Source organism: Carettochelys insculpta, chromosome 6, assembly GCF_033958435.1.
Source record: "Carettochelys insculpta isolate YL-2023 chromosome 6, ASM3395843v1, whole genome shotgun sequence".
Lineage (NCBI taxonomy): Eukaryota > Metazoa > Chordata > Testudines > Carettochelyidae > Carettochelys > Carettochelys insculpta.
The window spans coordinates 90,600,712-90,619,999 of record NC_134142.1 but is presented as its reverse complement, the minus strand read 5'-3'; the positions used below and the strand labels follow the sequence as shown (position 1 = coordinate 90,619,999).

At 45.4% G+C, this 19,288-nt stretch overlaps 1 protein-coding gene across 1 annotated transcript in view; it reads right to left on the bottom strand.

The window, feature by feature from the left end:
- The window catches only part of CRY2 (cryptochrome circadian regulator 2), a 37,345-nt gene that overhangs the window by 3,770 nt on the left and 14,287 nt on the right, over positions 1–19,288 (bottom strand). The window contains exons 4-11 of the mRNA XM_074997547.1: positions 14,101–14,285; positions 6,101–6,189; positions 4,750–4,890; positions 3,880–4,191; positions 1,991–2,142; positions 1,626–1,828; positions 1,024–1,113; positions 372–513 (exon numbers count right to left, since the gene is read on the bottom strand). Coding sequence (XP_074853648.1) covers positions 374–513; positions 1,024–1,113; positions 1,626–1,828; positions 1,991–2,142; positions 3,880–4,191; positions 4,750–4,890; positions 6,101–6,189; positions 14,101–14,285 — 1,312 coding nt within the window. The 3' untranslated portion in view covers positions 372–373. The remainder of the gene's footprint in view (positions 1–371; positions 514–1,023; positions 1,114–1,625; positions 1,829–1,990; positions 2,143–3,879; positions 4,192–4,749; positions 4,891–6,100; positions 6,190–14,100; positions 14,286–19,288) is intronic.

Sequence of the window (19,288 nt, the reverse complement as noted above, 5' to 3'; positions counted from 1 at the left end):
GCTTTTCAGGAAATGTGCCAGCTGTTTGGGGAGAGGAAGCAGCGCACACACTTCCTGAGACACTGGCTCTGGCGCGCAGCTGCAGGATTTCCCCCCTTCACTGCAGGAATCCAGCGCTACCTCCATTTTTGCAGGAGGTAATGCCAGCACGGGCTCTTTCTTAGGGTGGCTGGGTTGCCCCGCCACGAGGACTTTATTCACAGCCCCCAGTTTGGGAACCTATGCACTACAGGCTAGTTGGTAGAATATCAGGTTCCAAACTACAGCAACAGTTTTAGATTTTTAAAACTCCTGATGACACTTAAAGTTGGGCCCCAAAAGAAACGAGACTGAGGAGAATCACAGCCTGCAGTCATCACAGAGCTACTCACGTTCATAAGTTCTTGCTGGGGATCTCTGAAACATGCAGACCTGTCACTTTGGCTCGTTTGTACAGCTCTTCAGTGCACAGCTCCTCAGCACCTCCATGTTTACGCTTTGGAGATGTCTGGCCACAATGCAACAGCCGCTGCGCTGCAAGACGGAGAGGAGAGTCATTGCAACATTTTCTCTGGGCCTGGGGCATCTCACATTTACCGCTTTGGGCGCATGTGTAATGAGAGCCTGCAATGCCAAAGCAACAGAAAAAGTGCAGCCACAACTTCCCCGCACTTTTCTTTGACACACGTTATTGCAGAGAGAACACTGAATCTCACCAACCCCAGCCCAAGACTAATACCGGAGTCTTTCTGCTCCAGTCAAGGTCTAGTTTTATGCAAAATCATGTGCCTTTCCCCTCTCTGTGCCCTGTGTGTCTATACAGGCTTTGTGGAACTGTGGTACACAGTGCCAGAAACAATCACAGACTAGAGTTCGGTGGGCCTTTTAGGAAGAGCTCTTTTGGAAATTCCGAGCAAGTTTAAATGAAAGTGAGTAAGATCCATATCATTCTAGCCACACGTTTCTATCCATCCCTTGTAGTCAGTTATGGGCAACAAGTATCCATTAACTTGTCTAGGTACTTTACCAACAGCTACTCCTCACCTGTATTGGCGCTGCTGCCTTGGCCTGCAGTAGTGTCTGTGACTGGACTGCTGAGATCTTCTACACAGGAAGGGACTGAGGCTAATAAACCTGGTGGAAAAGAATGATCACTGAGACATCCATGGAGGGACAGGCTCTTGTTTTTCAAAGGGAGCTCAGAAAACTGCAGGTACAAGCACTCAGTAGTACACCTATTTTGACTAAAGACAACTCTGGGTTCAAAGCTCAGTTGACACAGTGCTTGCTGGGGACCCAGGTCCTGATCCCCCAGGATCTATTAGTATTTTCACTGGGACCATCTTCATGGGTTTTAGGATTGAAGTACAAGGTTTCTGATCCCAGGAGGGTCCTGCCCAATTTCAGTTCCCAATCTTCAAAACTTGACACAATGAAGTGCTCAGTTTTGTCTGCATTTCCAGGGGAAACAAGTGCCCTTAGAGAAACTTTCAGCAGAAGCCACTTCCTCCTGCAAAGGGTTAGTTCGGTATACAGCTGCCACTTGCTGAATTGGGTATCCCTATCCCAGTCATTTTACCTCCTTTAAATTGATACACAGCTAAAATGCACAATACAGCAAGTGCCTCACAGCTCCTGGTACTTACAGAGACCCCTGTAGCGTGACAGCTGCTGGTAGATCTGCTTCATACGTTCAATGTTTAACCGACTGGTCTCTGCGTGGTTCACCATGGGTTTGGGGTAGTCCACCCCAATGATGCACTTTGCTGCTTTTTGCACTGACTCAGGGGCATTCCAAGGCTCATAGATGTACCGTGAGGGGAAGCCCTTTAACTTGGGCAAATACCGCCTGAAGCACAAATAGAGATACACTGATACCTTATTCAGAGTACTGTCACAGAGAGTACATACATATGGTATAAGCAACAAGTCAGCCAAGAGGCAGATTGTGCAGCTCTGTCACTAGCATGGCTAGGATGTATGTGGAAAGCAACCACCCACACGTTCTCACCTAACGTAGTCACCACTGGGGTCCGTGCGGCGTCCAAAACCCACAGGGCAGTAGCAGTGGAAAAACTGTTGGAAAAAAGCACTGCACGAAAGCCACATCCAGCTGCCGGCATTCACACTGAAATCTGCATCCAGTAGCAATTCATCGAATACCTGCAGCAATCAGAGAAAACTGATGAGGGAACCAGCCTCTAAGGGAAAGACTCAGCAGGAGGGAACACAAGCAGATTACCTCAGATACTAAGTATCAGGTTGTCAGGCAACAGATCTTGGTAGCTGGAACAGGATCAGATGTCTGCATTTCTGTTCAGGTAATCTACTATGCTTCCTTACATCTCAAACACATTCCCAATGAGAAGCACTGCCCAGACATGTTTTGCAAACACTGTTGTGTGTTAGCTCCTGCTGCTTTGGATTCTGGACTGTACAGTTTTACTGCAAGATTTGAACAGAGGCTAAACTTGGAAGTATAATGAAAGTATACTTGAATAAATCCTGAAGGAGCAGAGAAGTTTTGTGCAGACCCAAAGTGAATAAGGGCTCTTCATTCTAAATCTCCAATTATCCATCCTCCACTTTGAGCTAAAGTAGGGATTTAGTAATACGCAACTGAATTCCTGCTTGTTTTGGTTCACTGGAGTTGTGTATTCCAATTTCACCTGTCTATTATGAGTTTTCAACATCTTGGGGTCGGGGTGCTTCTATTTGCACTTTCGGCAACAAACATACCAGGTAGATTCAAGGCTTCCCTTCCTCCCCAACCTTTTTTTCTTCCCAAAGTTGTCAAAGAGGTGGGCCTTTCACCTCCTTCCTTGGACGACTCTAAGCTCACATTTCATATTAGGGAGCTTTCTCTGAACAGCAACAAGGAAGGTGGCCCAGTTATATCAAAATATTGGAAGATTTACCTGACATTGCTTGGGTCCTTCATGACAGAGGCTTGGGAGTGTAGGGGGTGCAAGAGTAATGGAAGAGGCTAGGGACTCAGAGCAGAGAGTGGAGGGTGCCTGAATCAGGGAAGGGGTTCAGAGCAGGATGTGTAGGAACCTGAGCAGGAGCTGAGGGTTAGTGGGGTTGTGCAAGAATCAGGGCAGGGGACTAGGAAGTGTGGGGCTGTCCCCTGGAGCCAGCATGGATGGCAGAGCTGCACTGACTGGCTGGGTTCTCTTGGTGTCCAGCAATGGGAACAAGGGTTGGGAGCTGTGGTGCATGGGTCCAACTTCCTTTAGGTGGAAACATGTAGAGCCCCACCCCCCCACTGTCATGAAGGCGTGCACCTGTAAGACAGCAGCTGGCTTGGGGCAGGGTTCTGCATGTTGCTGGCCACAAGCCAAGGGTAAGTCACTCTGCAGTAGACATGCCCCCTCTGTTTTATATGCCCCTTGTGATTTTGGAGCATGATGATCTGCTAACAGAACCCTCCCTTTCTGTTTGAGAAATAATCATATTCCAGGAACATCCCATCGTCTTGGCACAACCAAACTCTGACCTTGCATTACGCTATGATTAGAGGAAGCTGCATACCAAATTTGGTGGTCCTAGCTCTTACTGTTTAGGAGTTCTTGAGCAAGAGGCTCAGACAGATACACATACACACATAACAATCGAACTGACAGATCACACATGGGCTGCGAGCACGTTTTAACAACAGCCCCCAGTCAACAGGTCCCATTTAAATTTATTTAGGGTAAGTGCAGACCAGCTCATCAACACTTTCAGGACTCAAACTAGGCAGAAAAATGAAGCAAAGCCAGCTAGATCACCCTCTCTTCCACACAACCCTACATGCCAAATGGGTATTCTGACAGTACTGCCATCTATGTAGAATATGCCAACAGGAATCTGCCCTCTATGTGCTCTGCTGCTTAATTCAGGAAATACCAGACTTACCCTGACTCCAGATTCCCAGCTGATCCAGAGATCACCCCTGGTAAGGAAGCAGGCCACAGCATGCCTGGCCAGGTGGTGGATCCAGCCTTCCTGTTTTAGCTGAGTCATGATAGCATCAATCCACGGGAAGCCTGTCTTGCCTTCTGCCCATTTTGCCAAAGCTTCAGGATTCCTGTCCCAGGGGATCTGGATACAGATTGGATTCCCTTCCATACGGTCAAATTTGGGATTGTTGGTGGCTGCAGTGTAGAAAAATTCTCGCCAGAGAAGCTGCCCATATAGCGATAGTGGTGGTGTGTTGTTTCGCTTCACCTATAGAAAAGGAGAAGCAGGGGGCAAATAGGTAAGATTAGCCTCTCTCAGCTTAGCTGAGCACCCCCACCCCCATCACTACAGGCAATCTCCACTCAGGGACCAAGACTTCTAGCAACATTTGATGTCGTAGAACTATCCTCTGAACTGCCCTTCACCAGAAACCCAACTCACTGGGAAAGAAAGCACCTATTTTTAAACTAGTAAGATATATTGAAAGAACTGATCTGCCTAGAACAAAAGGCCAAGTCCTAGATCCCACCTAGAGCTAATGATTGTGCAGGCTCAAGCTTGAGAATCCAAATAGCTACTTTTAAAAAATCTACTAATTATGTCTACAAGAGTATCACCATTTTTGTAAGTTTGCCGTAAATAGGGGTAACTATTTTAAGAGCTGAACACTGCTTTATAGCCAGCAGTGTTAGAGGTGGGAAAGAGGGAATGTCAGCCTGCAGCTTCTAGAGTCAGAAACAACAGACTATGGCAGAAATGCAAGGGAACAAACACTAACCTTGTGCTCGGAACCAGCCTGATTCACCCACCTTCCCATTTTCTCACCTTTTTATACAGCTCCCAGAGGCGGTAGTAGAACAAGCGGCAGGACAAGCAGCCGAAACGCAGGTAGGGACTGAGCCCCGTGGGGCTCGCCAACAGGGAGTTAGCATTCATCCTTGGCCTTTCGTAGTTTGCAACCCAAGCCTAGGGGCATTTGGGAAAGAGAATGGGTTTTAGAAATACAGCATTCCAAGGACTCGCTGCTGGACAGGAACATAAATATTTCCTGAAGGTTCATTAAAGCCTGTCATCTCTCTGGTAGTGTCCCTACTGAACTCACTTTACCCATTTGTTGGAGCTGTCTCAAGCTAGAAATTCTTGCACTCCTAAAATAGTGAGAGACACACAACTCACTTCCCATTCAAAAGGAATTTGGTCTAGTCATGTTGCTCTGAGAGGGGGCTATTAGTTCGTCTGCCACATGGGTCTCAGCCTAGGTCCAACCAAACATACATCATAGTACCTCAGGCACATCCATCTCAGAGCTGCATGAGCAGAATTCTTCACTGCCTGATGTATGCAGTAAGTGACTTCAAGAGGGAAGACTACCACCCAAACATGGCAGCTGCAATTAAATAAAGCTCAGATTTGGCACTGCCTGCAAGGTATTACACTGAAGTTTTACTCCCCCGAAAAACAACTTGCATCCTGCCATACTGTAAACTGTACAACTACCATCAAGAATGGCTAACACTAGAGAAAGAACTTAGTCATTTCTGACTGTACTGTACTGTAACTAGTAACACCTAACAGTACAATTTTTATTATTTAAACATATTTACTTTGTGCAGAGCAACAAAGAGAACATGGTCAATAGACGTGCCTAGTTATTACAACGAATGGCTCAAGGTATAATGTGGCATATGCTGAACTAAAAATTCTCATGTGCTCTGCCTGGAAAAATGTCCATTTATTTGCAGTTGCCCTGTTGGTGCATCTGCACAAATGCCTCCAGGTGAAGACTAAAAAGAAGATGGCAGGCAGCCTGTAGCCAGCACTGTACCATGGTGGAAGGTGCTAGTCACCCATGCTATCCCAGCCTCAGTAGAGCTCAACACCCTCTTGCTCTGAGGGAGCTGCAATGCCAGCATCACTTAGTGACTGAATTCTACCCCAAGGATATGCATGTCAGTTGATTTCCACCTCTGAGTTCTCTGAAGGCTAGAAGTAGGGAGGGCACATTCCCTGTGTGTGCCAGCCAGCTGGGTCCTACAGAAACATCCCCATCAACACACAGCTATATCTGCTGCTACAAACAGCAGAAATGAGGATGACAACCAGTGTTAGTTTTTCTTAGCCAGAGGCCTTAGCATGCAGAAAAAGCACCATTTTTGAGTGAAAGGAGGTTGTTTACCTTTCTTTCCAAATGCTTATCCAGCCGCGCTAAGGCTTCTGTCTCTCCTCCTTTCCAAACTGCTGGGGGAAGACCATTTGTGGGGAAACCTAAGAGGAACAAAGAGTGGTAAGGCTGGAAGACAGCTCTATGCAAAGGGCCCAGCAGGGCTCCAGCAGCAAAAGAATTAAACTTCAAAAAGATGGCTCCCAAGTTCTCTGAATATTTGTTTTATTGCTGCTGGTCTGATCCTTCTACAGCAAAGCAAACATGACTACTGCGACACCCCAGCACAGAAGCCTGCCCTCAAATTAAGTTAGTCAGCCAGCATTCGCAGTGCACACCACCTTTATTCACACACAAACACTACCAATGAAGAGTGGTCATCTTCTACATCCCCTATCAGGCTCATTACCAATAACAGAGAGAGAGTCATGCTAGTCTACATACTATCAAAACAAAAAAGTAGTCCAGTAGCACTTTAAAGACTAACAAAATAATTTATAAGGTGAGGAGCTTTCGTGGGACAGACCCACTTCTTCAGACCATAGCCATACCAGAGCAGACTCAATAGTTAAGGCACAGAGAACCAAAAATAGTAATCAAGGTTGACAAAACAGAAAAATATTATCCAGGTGAGCAAATGAGAGAGTAGAGGGGCAGAGGCGGGGGAGAGGAGGGTGACAAGAATTCTGCCCCTCTACTCCCTGATAAACAGAACAGCCAGCAGGGGGCATGCTGTATTAATTCAGATGGTTTACATGTGCCAAAACAGCTGAAGGTGTTGACAATCATAATTTAAAACACTAAGGCATAAAATTTAGGTAAGGACATAAAGAGAAACAATAAGTAGTTATTTAAATACCATAAGAACAAGAGACACACCAAGGAAAGGAGAGCACACAGCAGATGACATCAAGAAAGATTCAGAATTCACTGAAGATTAGCAGTGACCAGACAATACCACAAATTAAGAGAAAAAAAACACAAACCAGAATAAGGAAAAACAGGTTAAAGAACACAGAGAAGTTAAATGTATTCAAGTTGGCAGGACTTGATGAAATTTAACCTAGGTGCTTTAAAAGAACTAGCTGAAGTAGTCTCAGAACATTAGCAATTATCTCTGACAACTCCTGCAGGATGGAGGAGGTCTCAGTAGATTGGATAAGGGTAAACATGGCTACCTGTCTTTAAAAAAAATTATCAATGAGGACCTGGGGAATTACAAACCAGTCAGTCTAACTTTATGTGGAACAATATTGGAACAAATTATTAAACAATCAATTTGTAAGCACCTGGAGGATAACACCATTATAACAAACAGGCAGCATGAATTTGTCAAGAACGAACCATGCCAAACTAACCTACTTTCCTTCTTAGACTGGGTTATTGCATAGTGGATAGCAGAGAATCTGTTGCTAAGAGACATCTTAAATTACGTAAGACTTTTGACACAGTCCCACATGATTATTTCCTTACTTCCTTTATGAAATTAAAGTTTAGACAAAACCATTGTAAGGTGGTTCACAGCTGATTGAAGGATCTTACATTCATATATTTTCATTAATGACTTGGATAACAGAGTGGCAAGCATGCTTATAAAATTTGCAGACAACACCAAGCTAGGAAGGACTACAAGTACTTTGGAGGATAGTATAAGAATTCACAGCGACCTTGAAAATTCGAGAATTGTCCCGAAATCAACAAAATGGCATTCCACATAAAAGTGCACAGGAAAAAAAAAATCAAATGCACAACTATAAAACGAAAAACAACTGGGTAGGTGTTGGTACTGCTGAAAGACCTCGAATTAAAGTTGACCACAAACTGATTATGAGTTAATGTGATGTTGCTGTGAAAAAGGCTAACGAGATAGGTGTAGACATGGGAAGTAACTACCCTACTTTAGTACGTATAGGTGAGGCCTCAGCTGGAGCACTGTGTCCAATTCTGGGCACTATAGTTTAGGAAAGATGTGCTCAGAATGGAAAGACTCCAGAAGAGAGCAACAAAAAAAGATTTAGAAAACCTGACTTTGAGGAAAGGTTAAAAAATTGGGCCCTTTTAGACTTGTTAAAGGAAGACTATTATTTCGTCCCCTTTCAGTCTTCTTATATTTTAAGTGCTGTTACAAAAACAGAGTATCATGATCAATTTTTCTCGATGTCCACTGGTGGAAGATCAAGTACTAAATGTGCTTAACCTGCACCAACAGAGATTTTAGGTTACATATTAGAAAACAAATGTTAATATAATGTTAATTAAGCTCTGGACTAGGCTTCTAAGGGAGGCTGTGGAATCCTTATCATTGGAAGTTTTCAGGAAGTTGGAAAACACTTGTCAGGTATGGTTTAAGCTCAGCAGTTCTCGAACTCTGGCTGGGACCAGTGATTCCTGTAAGCTGAGTGGTTGGGTGGCCACCCAGCAGAGATTCAGGCACTGGCTAGCTGATTAGCAGAGCAACCACAGCCAGCAGAATGGGTTTCTACTGGTGGTGCCCATCCACACATGCCTCTGTTCATATAACAAAATTAATTCCACACATGGATGGAAAAAATTAGAGGGAATACTGGTTGAGACCCCAAAATGGCTCACAACCCCATTAAAATGGAAATCCCGAGGGCTGGCTTAGACTTGCTGCACTCAGGGTTAGGGCTGAAATTCAAGCCCAAAACCTCTGGGCAGCAATGCTCAAGTTACAAGGGTGGGGTTGAAGCCCTTGGGCTTGGGTTTTGACCCCTTCTGCTTCCAGAACATAGGCTTCAGGTTACCTCTCCCTCCTTGCCCTGCCCTCAGGGCAATGGGGATTTAAGAGGCTCAGGCTTCAGTTCCCCCCACGCCAGGGCCATGTGGTAATTTTTGCTGTCCAAAGAAAATTGTTGTGCAATGAATTTTTGAGAACCACCAGTCTAGCCTTGCTTGGCCCTACCACAGCACAAGGGCTGACTTGACTTTGAAATCCCTTCCAGCCCTACAAAAACCTCACCAAGCTTAGAACAATGTCAACCACCATTAGAAATCCCTCTAACTTTTTATTAAATATACATGGGGGGAAAAAGTTCAAGTGTTTGAAATGTAAGTATTAAGGCTTTCACTTTAACATTCCTTGCTCTCTTAAGCTGGGGAATTTTCCTTCTAAAAGCTCCCCTTGTTTGACAAATAATTTGGGTGATACTAAGGATGTTAACTGTCTTTTGGGGGAGATGGACCAGAGCTGTTGCTAAGTCAGATCCCATTTTCTAGAAGATGAAACACAAGCTTACTCAAAATGGGAGAGAAAGGAACAGCAAGGACAGAAAATACAGCTTCTCTTAAGATACTGATTCTCATGTGCACATTTACTGCTGGAAAGAAACAGACATGGCACAGAGTCTCTTATCAGCCATTCATAGTCCTGGCAAAGTTGTACTGTACCAGCACTAGACTATTCAAGACATTGCATTTGTTCTTGTCACAGGCTTACAGAGCAATGCAAAATGCACACTCTCTGTTGGCTAAGCCAAACTCTTATAAGACAGAAGGAAGAAGGATAGCGATTAGAAAGGAAAGAAAACGTAGGAAAGGAAAAGGACACATGGGGAGGGAGGGAATGCAGACAAAAAAAAAAAAATCTCACATCCCAGCTGATGTTTGGGATTCAGCTGGACCCAAAAGAAGTGGCTGTGTCATCTGGGTCCCTCCCATATCAGGACATCTCTCAGGATCATGACGATCCAGGTCACAGATGGAAGCAGCAGCCGTGATGAAGCATGCTCCATCAGCCAATTTTCCTTCCTTAAGTCTCATTCGTTAGGAGCCTCACAAGAGCAATGGGAAAACAGCTCATCCCTTTGTTGTTTAGTCTGTTGATTAGGCCTAATAGTCAATATACCAATTTTGGATTATTAGTTTTCAGGTTCCATGCTCTTCTTGTATAGCCAGCATGGGCACTGCACAGTCCTTGCGTTACATACGTAGACGTTTTTGTTTGGACTAATTCAGTCTGTCTCATTTTTGCACCTTTTCTGACCAACATTTGTTGTTATATGTTAAAATGACAACTTAACTTACACTCACGCTTTTTATCCTTGAGTTTACAATTAGGATAAATATGGAAGCTCAATGGTCATGAGAGGCACCTCTGCCCTATCAGATTTTCCCAGCTATGAAATATTCCCACGCCCAACTCAGAACTATTTCACTACGTAGTCTGCAAACCAAGGAAGGCTCCTACTCTCTGAATCTGGAACTGGTGAAAATACTGGTCTAACAGCACTAAGCACTTACATCGTACTAACCCCAGAAGTAGTACAATGCATATAGAGCCTCCCACAAAGACAGATGGGGAATGCGGATACATTCTTTTTAATCTGAAACTATCCTCAAGAGAACGGAATTCCCGCATGATTTTAATACAGTGCTCCGCAACTGGTGTGCCATGAAGCGGCGCTTACAATGCCTTAGAGTCTAGTCTAGCAGTTAGGGGGCTGGGAACCAGGACCCTTTGCCCACCTACCCCACCGCACTCTGTGAGGGGACTAGGTATCTAGCATAGCGGTGAGAGCAGGAGGATGAGCGACAGGAATCCTGGGTTCTCTCCCTCATCCTGGGCTGTGAGCAGTGCGGTACCTTCAACAAGGATGCCACAAAGTGGCACTTAGTATGCCACAGAGCCATGCGCTGGGAATGCCATCCGTGGCTCTGTGCACATGCCCCACTGCTTATGGGAGAAGCGCATGGTGGCAGTGGTGAGTTTCAGGCGTCGAGTCAGAGTGGGGGCATGCAAGAAGGCCCAGTGAAACCAAATGAGCCATTCTGAAACATACAGGAACAAAGATTTTGTTGATTCTGACCACTGCCCAAAACTACAAATAGACAGGTACAAAACAATTTCATCAGTTTGGGTTTTGAGGAGGGAGGAAAAAAAGTACAGATCCCAAACCAGAAGGAAGCAGCTCACTGTGCAGCTTGGAATTTGGAGATGGCAACATTTCTAAGCATAAGCAAGGAGTCCCCAAGCTGCTAGGCTTGGGTTAGCTTTAGAGGACAGCAAGCTTGTACATCACAGCAGTTTCTATCACCTTTTCGAACAGAAGACAGCCACCCAATGACAGATACTCTGATCTCAGTGATACAGGACCCAAATTAGCAATCAACATTACCATAAATTACTATACAATTTTCATAGCAAAATGACTGGCCAAGAATTACTTTATCAGCTACAACTGGTTTAACATAATAAAAACTTTCTGAATGGTTAATAGCTTTAGGAGACATTAAAGAGTCACTTGTGGCTCCTAAGCTTCAGTATAGTAGTCCCTCAACCTATGCGAGGGTTGCACTCCCAAGCACTCTTGCATAACTCAAATTTGACATAAGTCAGGGGAGGGATGGGGGGACGGGGAGGGGGACTGTTTTCCCTAGCAGAATGCACATTCTGCAGCCGGGGAAGCAGCAGGAACACCTGGAGCTACTTTTGAAAAGTAAGTTTTGGGGGGGGGGTTGGGGCTGTGGGAAGGGGGTTAAGACTGGGATGGGTTAAGGCTGCTGGCAGGATGTGGGGGTAAGCTGGGGCCATGCAGCCCTTTGGGGGATTGAGCCAGAGCCACACAGGGCCAGGGTGAACTGGGGCCGGGTGCAGGAGGTGTGATCCAGAACCAGGCGTCTGTAAGGGGGTGGTGAGCCACAGCTACACAGGGTGGGGTGAACTGGGACAAGGTGTATTTGAACTAGAGCTGCGTGTGCATGCGCGCAAATTGGGGTTGCGCGGGAGTGGGATTTTGAGTTGCACTTAACTTGCATCAACGCAAAGTTAGCACAACTCGAAATCATGCATTTCCAGGGATTACGGACCTCTGCTGTAACTTCTATACCTAGGTAAATAACATTTTTTTCTTAGTCAATACATTAAAGGATTGGCTACAAGTCTTGTCCTTGCTGTGAGTCCTAAGATGAAATTGCTCTTGGATAAGTGACTTGGCTGTAGAGCCTGGGAGCCCTGAATATTGTTTTGATTTTGGTGTAAAGGGTTATCTACCACAAAAGCAAGTTTGCTTGAGTGGAAAGATGTACCAAGTACCCAAGGGGACTGTCTGACTTCAGGGTTAAGCTACCATAAGGGTTAAGCTTGAAGATCACATTTGGTGCTTGGTTGGTGAAATTTGTATAACTATTAGAGTTAATTTGTAGAATTATAGAAGAAGTATAAAATAGTTCCTCTAAATGCTGACCTATACTACACGAGTAAAAAACAAACAAACCCAGGAGCCTGTAGTTTAGATCCTACAAGACTTTATTTAAATTATTTTAGGCCCTGAAGACAAGAAATGACAACATACGCGCCCAGGAAATAACCTGATGGCCTATGATTATGTGAAAAGAGGTACCAAGTGAAAATACTGTGCAAATTGTGCAGATTAATATTAGACCTTAAAATAGTGCAGAGGTGTATTTGTCTCAAACATCATCTTAATCACAAGATGCAGGTTGTGCATTGGTGCTAATGAGAATAAAGGGAACTTACCCAGCCTACAGAAAATTGGGGTTCCTTAAGTTTATAGAGGACACAGACCAGTAGGAGAAAGGAGGGTGGACACTTCTATGGGCATCCAAAGAATGTAGGTATAGACAGAATCAATCACAGTGTGAAAAGGGGATGCCTGGAAAAGGAAAACTGAGCTCCCTCTGGGAGACTACAGCAGGAACCTCTTTTGCATTGACAATCAATACGTGTGAGGGCCAACGACTCTACCACTACTAGGACTGGGGTCCTCAACTGCAACAATGAGAAGAGCAGTTTTTTTCAAATTCAATTACAAAACCAATACTTCAAGAGCCACAATGCATGTGAATATGAGACAGTCTTTAATAAATAATGTCAAACTGTGCTTTTTGTCACCCCTATTTTAAGAAACATGCACACAATGATTTGTACCAGTTAGAAAGCTAAATTACCCCCATCCCTGGGCTTAACCCCTATCAGCTCCTCCCCCACAGCCACCCTCTCCACTGGCTTAACCCTAATGAGCCCCAACCTCCCCAGAGTATCCCTCGGCTTAACCTGCCTGAGACAAGGAGCTCTGTGTGCTGCCTCTGCTTCTCCATGGCTGCTGCCTTCTTGTCACAGCAGCTCCAGCAGGGCTGGCCCAGCTGCCCCTCCCCTCTTGCAGCCTTAAAGAGTTCCCCCACATCCAGGGCACAGGTGCCTCCCTGCCCTATGGCTGCCTCTTCTGGGGCTTCCTGCTGCCTCTGACTCCACTTGTGCCTGTGGATGCTGCCATTGCTTAAACAAACAAACAAAAACAAAAACAAAAACCCTAAATCCAGTTTTAACTGTGGGCTTTAAGTGGTGGCAGCCTCCAGAGCGGCAGCCTCCAGAGCTGCACGTGGAATCAGTGGCAGCAGCACTCAGAGCTGCAAGTGGCTCCTTAAAGAGCCACATGCAGCTCTGGAGATGCAGTTTGCCAAATCCTGTCCCTGTCCAAGTAGCCTGTGAAAGACCAGGATAGCAGAAGATGCAGTGCGTCAGGACTAGTGGTCCCTTTACTTTCTTCCATCCATGGGCAGAATAAATTATGTTATTTGCACCAAGACATATGAGGATGTGCACCACTAACAGAAATATATGTTGCTGGCTGTGGGTGCTTTGCTAATTAGTTAAGTGGCACCTCAGTCTCTCTGGGCAACTGCTCAAGTGCTCAGCCTACAGAGAACGCTGATCAGGACTGAGCACTACTATAGGAGGGTCCCAAGGCTTAAAAAGCAAGCAAAGGATGGCAGATCACATGTGAGAAGTACCAACAAAGCTATGGGAAGGAAGGAGGGGAATTTGCACTAGAATCAAGCACACCGCAGACAGATGGACAGTGGCTCATTTTTTCCCCAAAATGCATGACTGAGTGTAAATGCAGCAGCTAAAGCTGCAGCCTTCCCAGGTGAAGACAAAAACAGCAAAACCATTTTGGAAGCATTCCAGCTAGCAGAAACATTCTAATATAACTTATCTGGTTGGTAATCAAGCCCCTTCAGCCCTGGGCACATACCCAGCTCCTCCAGAGATGGGACTCCATATGTGTCATCATGATTCTCCTGGATCTCAAACTTGCATTTCTCCATCTCCTGGCTCGTTATACTGCTCACTGGCTTCTTGGGAAGCTCCATGCGGCTAATGATGGTCTGGAAACGCTTGTAGGTGAGAGGTGGTTTGTGGCCATTCAGCTCGATTATTCTAGACATACAAACCCAGGAAACAGAAAACAGCTTTATTCTCCCTAGGAGTGGTGAAGAACCCTCAAACACTAGCCTCCTTGAACTCAGGGGCACTCTTTCCTCTGGATATAAGAAATCCCAGACAGACTCACCCTCATCCACTTGGATCTGTCTCCTCAGCTAGGTATTAAAGAAACTCCATGCTACCCCATTTCAGGAAAGACATGCCAGCCTGCACCTGTCCCTGTGCCATGACCTGATACCAGAAAAAACCAAGCATATGTGACTCGTGGTAGCACTCAGAAGATACACTGCTCTCCTACACCCCTGAGAAAATGTTAATTGCTAAATGGGGTGCCCCCTCATGCTTTCTCCTTGTTCTTCTGGGTGGCCCTCCTTACACCACCTGCCACCAGTTGCCTGTGAATCCAGCCCAAGAAAACTAATGCCCCTACCCAAAGTGAGAAGCCCAGCCACCTGCTTTTTTTTTTTATTGCTTCCTCCGATGACAAATACTACTCTGTTTGTTCCCATCACTCACTCTCTACATCAGTGCTCAGCAATCTTTACCACCTCTCGGCACACTTCAGAACTCGTTACAATTTCACAACACACCCTATGTTATATGTATATACATAACCCAATCCCTGCTCCCTCCCCCAACACCAGACATTTCCAGTCCTCGCCTCTCCAATGCCTGCATCCCACCAGAGCCGCCATCACCACTGCCACTGCCACATGCTTCTCCCACCAAGCAGCCAGCCACATGGCACACCAGTTATGGAGCACTGTACTAGTCCCAGCCCAGGACGTGGTGGTGGAGAATAGAACCCAAGGGTCCTGGCTCCCAGCCCCCCACCCACTAGACTAGCCTCCCCCAACTGGAACAAAACCCAGGAGTGCTGGCTCCCAGCCTCCCTACACTCTAATCAGTAGACCTCACTCCCCTCCTGGTGCTAGGATAGACATCCACCCCCTTCTGGGCTCCCTGAGTGGGATGGAACCCAGAAGTCCTATTCTTAGTACAGTCCTGGCTCCCAGGCTTCCTGCTGTAACCACTAGACTAGACTCCCACCTCCTTTGGGGGTAAGGGGTGGTGGGACTAGAACCTGGGACTCCTGGCTCACAGACCTGTGTTCTAACCACTAGGGTAGATTCCCATCACCCTCGCAGAGCCAAAATAGAATCCAAGACTCCTGGCTCCCAGCCCCTCTAACCACTAGACTAGACCCTGAGGCATGCTGTCTCTCTTACATATTTGTCACGCCAGTTCATATGTAGCACTATTTTCAGATCTGAAGTGGGTCTGCCTCACTAAAGCTCATCACCTAATAAATGTTGTTAGTCTGGTAGTGCTACCTGACTGCTTTTTTTTGTTTTACAATATTACTAGACTTTTGCAACATAGTAGTGCATACTACAAGCTAAATAAACATCAAATGCATTAATGTTTCAAATCCACCACAGAATACACCATCTTAGACAGCAATTACAGACAAATTTTTTCAAAATCTGTTCAACCCCATGCCAGGGATGTTGAATAAATGAGTAACCACTGAATGCAGGCTCCCCTCCCCACCAGCCCGCTGGAGCCAGCAGCAGGCATTTAAACTGCATCCTAGCTCCAACAGGCTCCTGCCTGCCCTCCCTCTCCCTCTCCCTTGCCACAGCATGGAGTGGGGATGGCTCCCTTCCAGCATGTTCCTGCAGGGAAGCAGCACCTCAGCTGCCTTCAGGCGTGAATGGCGTCCTGTGGGGTCAACATTTCCTCACACAGTGGTTCTGCAGAGACACTGCAGGGGAAGGAGAGTGGAGAAACTGACAAACCCCACACCAGCTGGGAATCAGGCATCCTTGCTGCTTGAGCCCCAGCTGGCAGAAGGTTGTTAGTCCGTCTACTTTCCTCTTACCCATGGTGGCTCAGTGAAGGTCAACAGTGAGGGGAAATTCATGAAATTTCAGGGTACGCTTGGACAGTTCTCACAGCACTCCAGAGTGCAGAAGCACACTGGTTGAGAACCACTTCTCTAGATCAGTAAAATCTAAGCTACTATTATTTCAAATGCTCTCCACCCATCTTTGAGAAATCCCAGCCCATATCTAGTCCCCTCCCCGTACCAGTGAAATCCCAGTCTGTGCTTGGTCGTTTCCTTCATACTACAAAATTCCTAGTCCATCTGTCATTCTTCCCTCCTCTGGCCCCTCAGAGCCGAGATACACCAGTGTATGCCACCCCTTTCCCCTTCCCCTACGATCAAAAGCAATTCTGCCACATACTTGGTATGCTATTTATTTTTTTAGTGTTCTAGCCTATCTCCGCTCAAATCTCAAGCACAGGCTGCAATAGCCACGGCTTCCTTCTACCTTCCTAAGCTCCCACAACCTGCACAAGTCTCTCCTGGAGAATAAAATGAGATATTTCCCACAGCAACTTTCTTCCACCCCTAGGGAACAGAGCTAAAAAAATTTGGAGAAGACCATGTGGCAGAATTTCAGAGTAGAAACAAGAGCACTTTTCCTCAGCACCATCCCTAAGAAAGTGCCAGGAGCAGAAGAGTTAAAAGGAAAGTAGAGAATGTTCAGGCTACCAGGTTTATATAAAGCTGAAACAGCCAAGCTAGAACTCCTACAGGAGCCTTACAGCAGCTGCATCTCTCCCCACCCCAAACAGTCAACAACTTATGCAAGGAGCTGAGCTCCCAGCTTATTGTTTCAGGAGATGCCACGTGCCTCCCTTCCCCCTCCTCTGCCATCAGCTGCACGTGTACAGGGGAGGAGCTCCATGCTAGCCTGGGGCCTTCAGAGACCAGCTGGTCACATGTGATACTGTGTGACTCATCTTCCCAACTCTACAGCACCCAGAAGGCAGGAGGCTGCTGCCTAATAAATCTCTCAGCTGCTACTGAGATGTAGGTCATAAACGAACTAGAGAGCCTTTTAAAGGCAGAGGTTTAAAGAAATATTTAAAACAGAGATTCCCCCTATCCTACTTATTTCTTTGTGTAGCTAAAAAAAAAAGAGGTAGTGGTGTCAGGTATGTCTACACTGTCCGGCAGTGCTATGACACAGGCAGCAGATCACACTTGATTATTTTGGGGGGGGGGGGGGGACCAACCTTCCTGGCAATTACAAAAAACACCCCAAATGAGAGGCGGGAGCTGGCACTTTCAGCACTAAAACTTTTGCTACTTGGGAGATACATTTCACAGCCCAAATGTAACACTTTAGAGCTGAAAGGGGCAGTGTAAACACACCCATAACATAGGAAATGTGGAAAAGAAGGAAGCATTTGGTAGTATGTAGCAGTCACGCACAACAAGCCCCATGAAGCTGGAATGAAGATGTTTGCTTCCTTCAAAAAATAATTCAGAAATTTCCATCTTTATAAATATACCCTCATCCCCTAGTCTTTCCCACTTTTTTGCAGTATGCCCTGTGGAACGCCAAGCTGGAATGAAGCAAGAGAGAAAGAAACCTAAGGCCTTCATACCTGTTCCTCCAATACATTGTAAGACACTTCCAGATACAGCTACATCACTGATGTATTGGGAGCATACGGCCTTAAGAAGCATAGCAACTGCTAGCAGGTTTGTGCCAAAGTGTAGTTCTGTCACACTCAGAAGTACTACAGTAAGCTTTTTTTTATATCTGGCATTTTATCATCCAGAACTCTCAAATAAACTGTCATTTTAAGCATAAGTAAATTTTAGTTACGTTCTCCATAAGTACAGTATAGTCAAAGTAAATACAAACAAATACAGCAAATAAGTTTACGGTGTATAATTCTACTGTTGTCAGTAAATACAGTATTCTGCAAACATTTTTGTTTCTTGATATCTAATCTTGTTTTTCTTTCATGTCATGCATTGCCACGTATACTTCTCTATTATCCAGAATATCTGGCAACCTCCTGGTCCCAGGGCTGCTGGATATTAAAGAGTTTACTTTATCTGTTGTGCAAGTTCCCTCCTTTCTTCCTCACAGTATCTTAGCTGTACCCTGACACACTACCCAGTTATATATATAAAAATAGATGTCATGTTTATGTATTTTTACAGCGCTTAAAACAATAATTTGGGCCTCAAGAGGCCATCAAGATTTTCTGATGACACAATCCCTGTCCACAGTACTGCTTTGCCTCAGGGAGGCGTGAAATCCAGGTTTGAACAAGCACATCGATGATAGTTCACTGAGTAGATTACCGTAAGTAGTTTGTGGTAGCCCAACCAAGGGCTTTTTTACTCCCAAATCAATTTTTACAGCAGCAGATTTGAGGACTATAGCCCCTTAGACTGCCTTGGAAGTTAAACATCAGCAAAAGCCATTCACCACAGCTTATTCTTCAGTGGCATCATTCCACTAGCTGGCTTGCACACAGGAACATTTCTTATGAAGGAGGGAAAAAAACATGTTCACCCATTTCCTGTATGCGAGGAAGTCCTCTGCACTTGAGGATAATGCTGCTCAACTGGTAACACAGGTTTGGACAGGTTAGCAATGCATCGTGACTACTTGGACAACTGTGGTGGCTATCTAGAGCAAATGAACTCGGCTACTGTTCAGTCTCCCTTTGTCAGTTTATTCAACTACTGTGTTACACACACGGAATGAGCTCTGCCTGGTGGGGACCACGCACTATTTTTACGTACAGCAAATGCCTAGTATGATGAGACCCTAACTTGATTTCTTGAGGTTCAGAGGAAACTGGAAAGTAACTGCAAACTACAGAGTGAAGATAGGACGGACTTCTCCAGATAGCAACAAGGCAAATATTACATTAGAATACCAAAGGTTGAGATGCCCTGATCAACCTATCAGTAAACACATATGGAGAAGATATCTGATACTAGAGGGCTTTAATCAAGAAGCCAGGCTAAACAAGCTCCAAAAACTAACAGCTCAAATCAGAAAAAAATCAAATTGGAATAAAATGCAATTTTGACATTGAGGGTTATAATGGTGCCCAAGCATGTAAAATCTTCCACCACTTGATGTCCTGAAATCAATACTGTACCTTTAAAA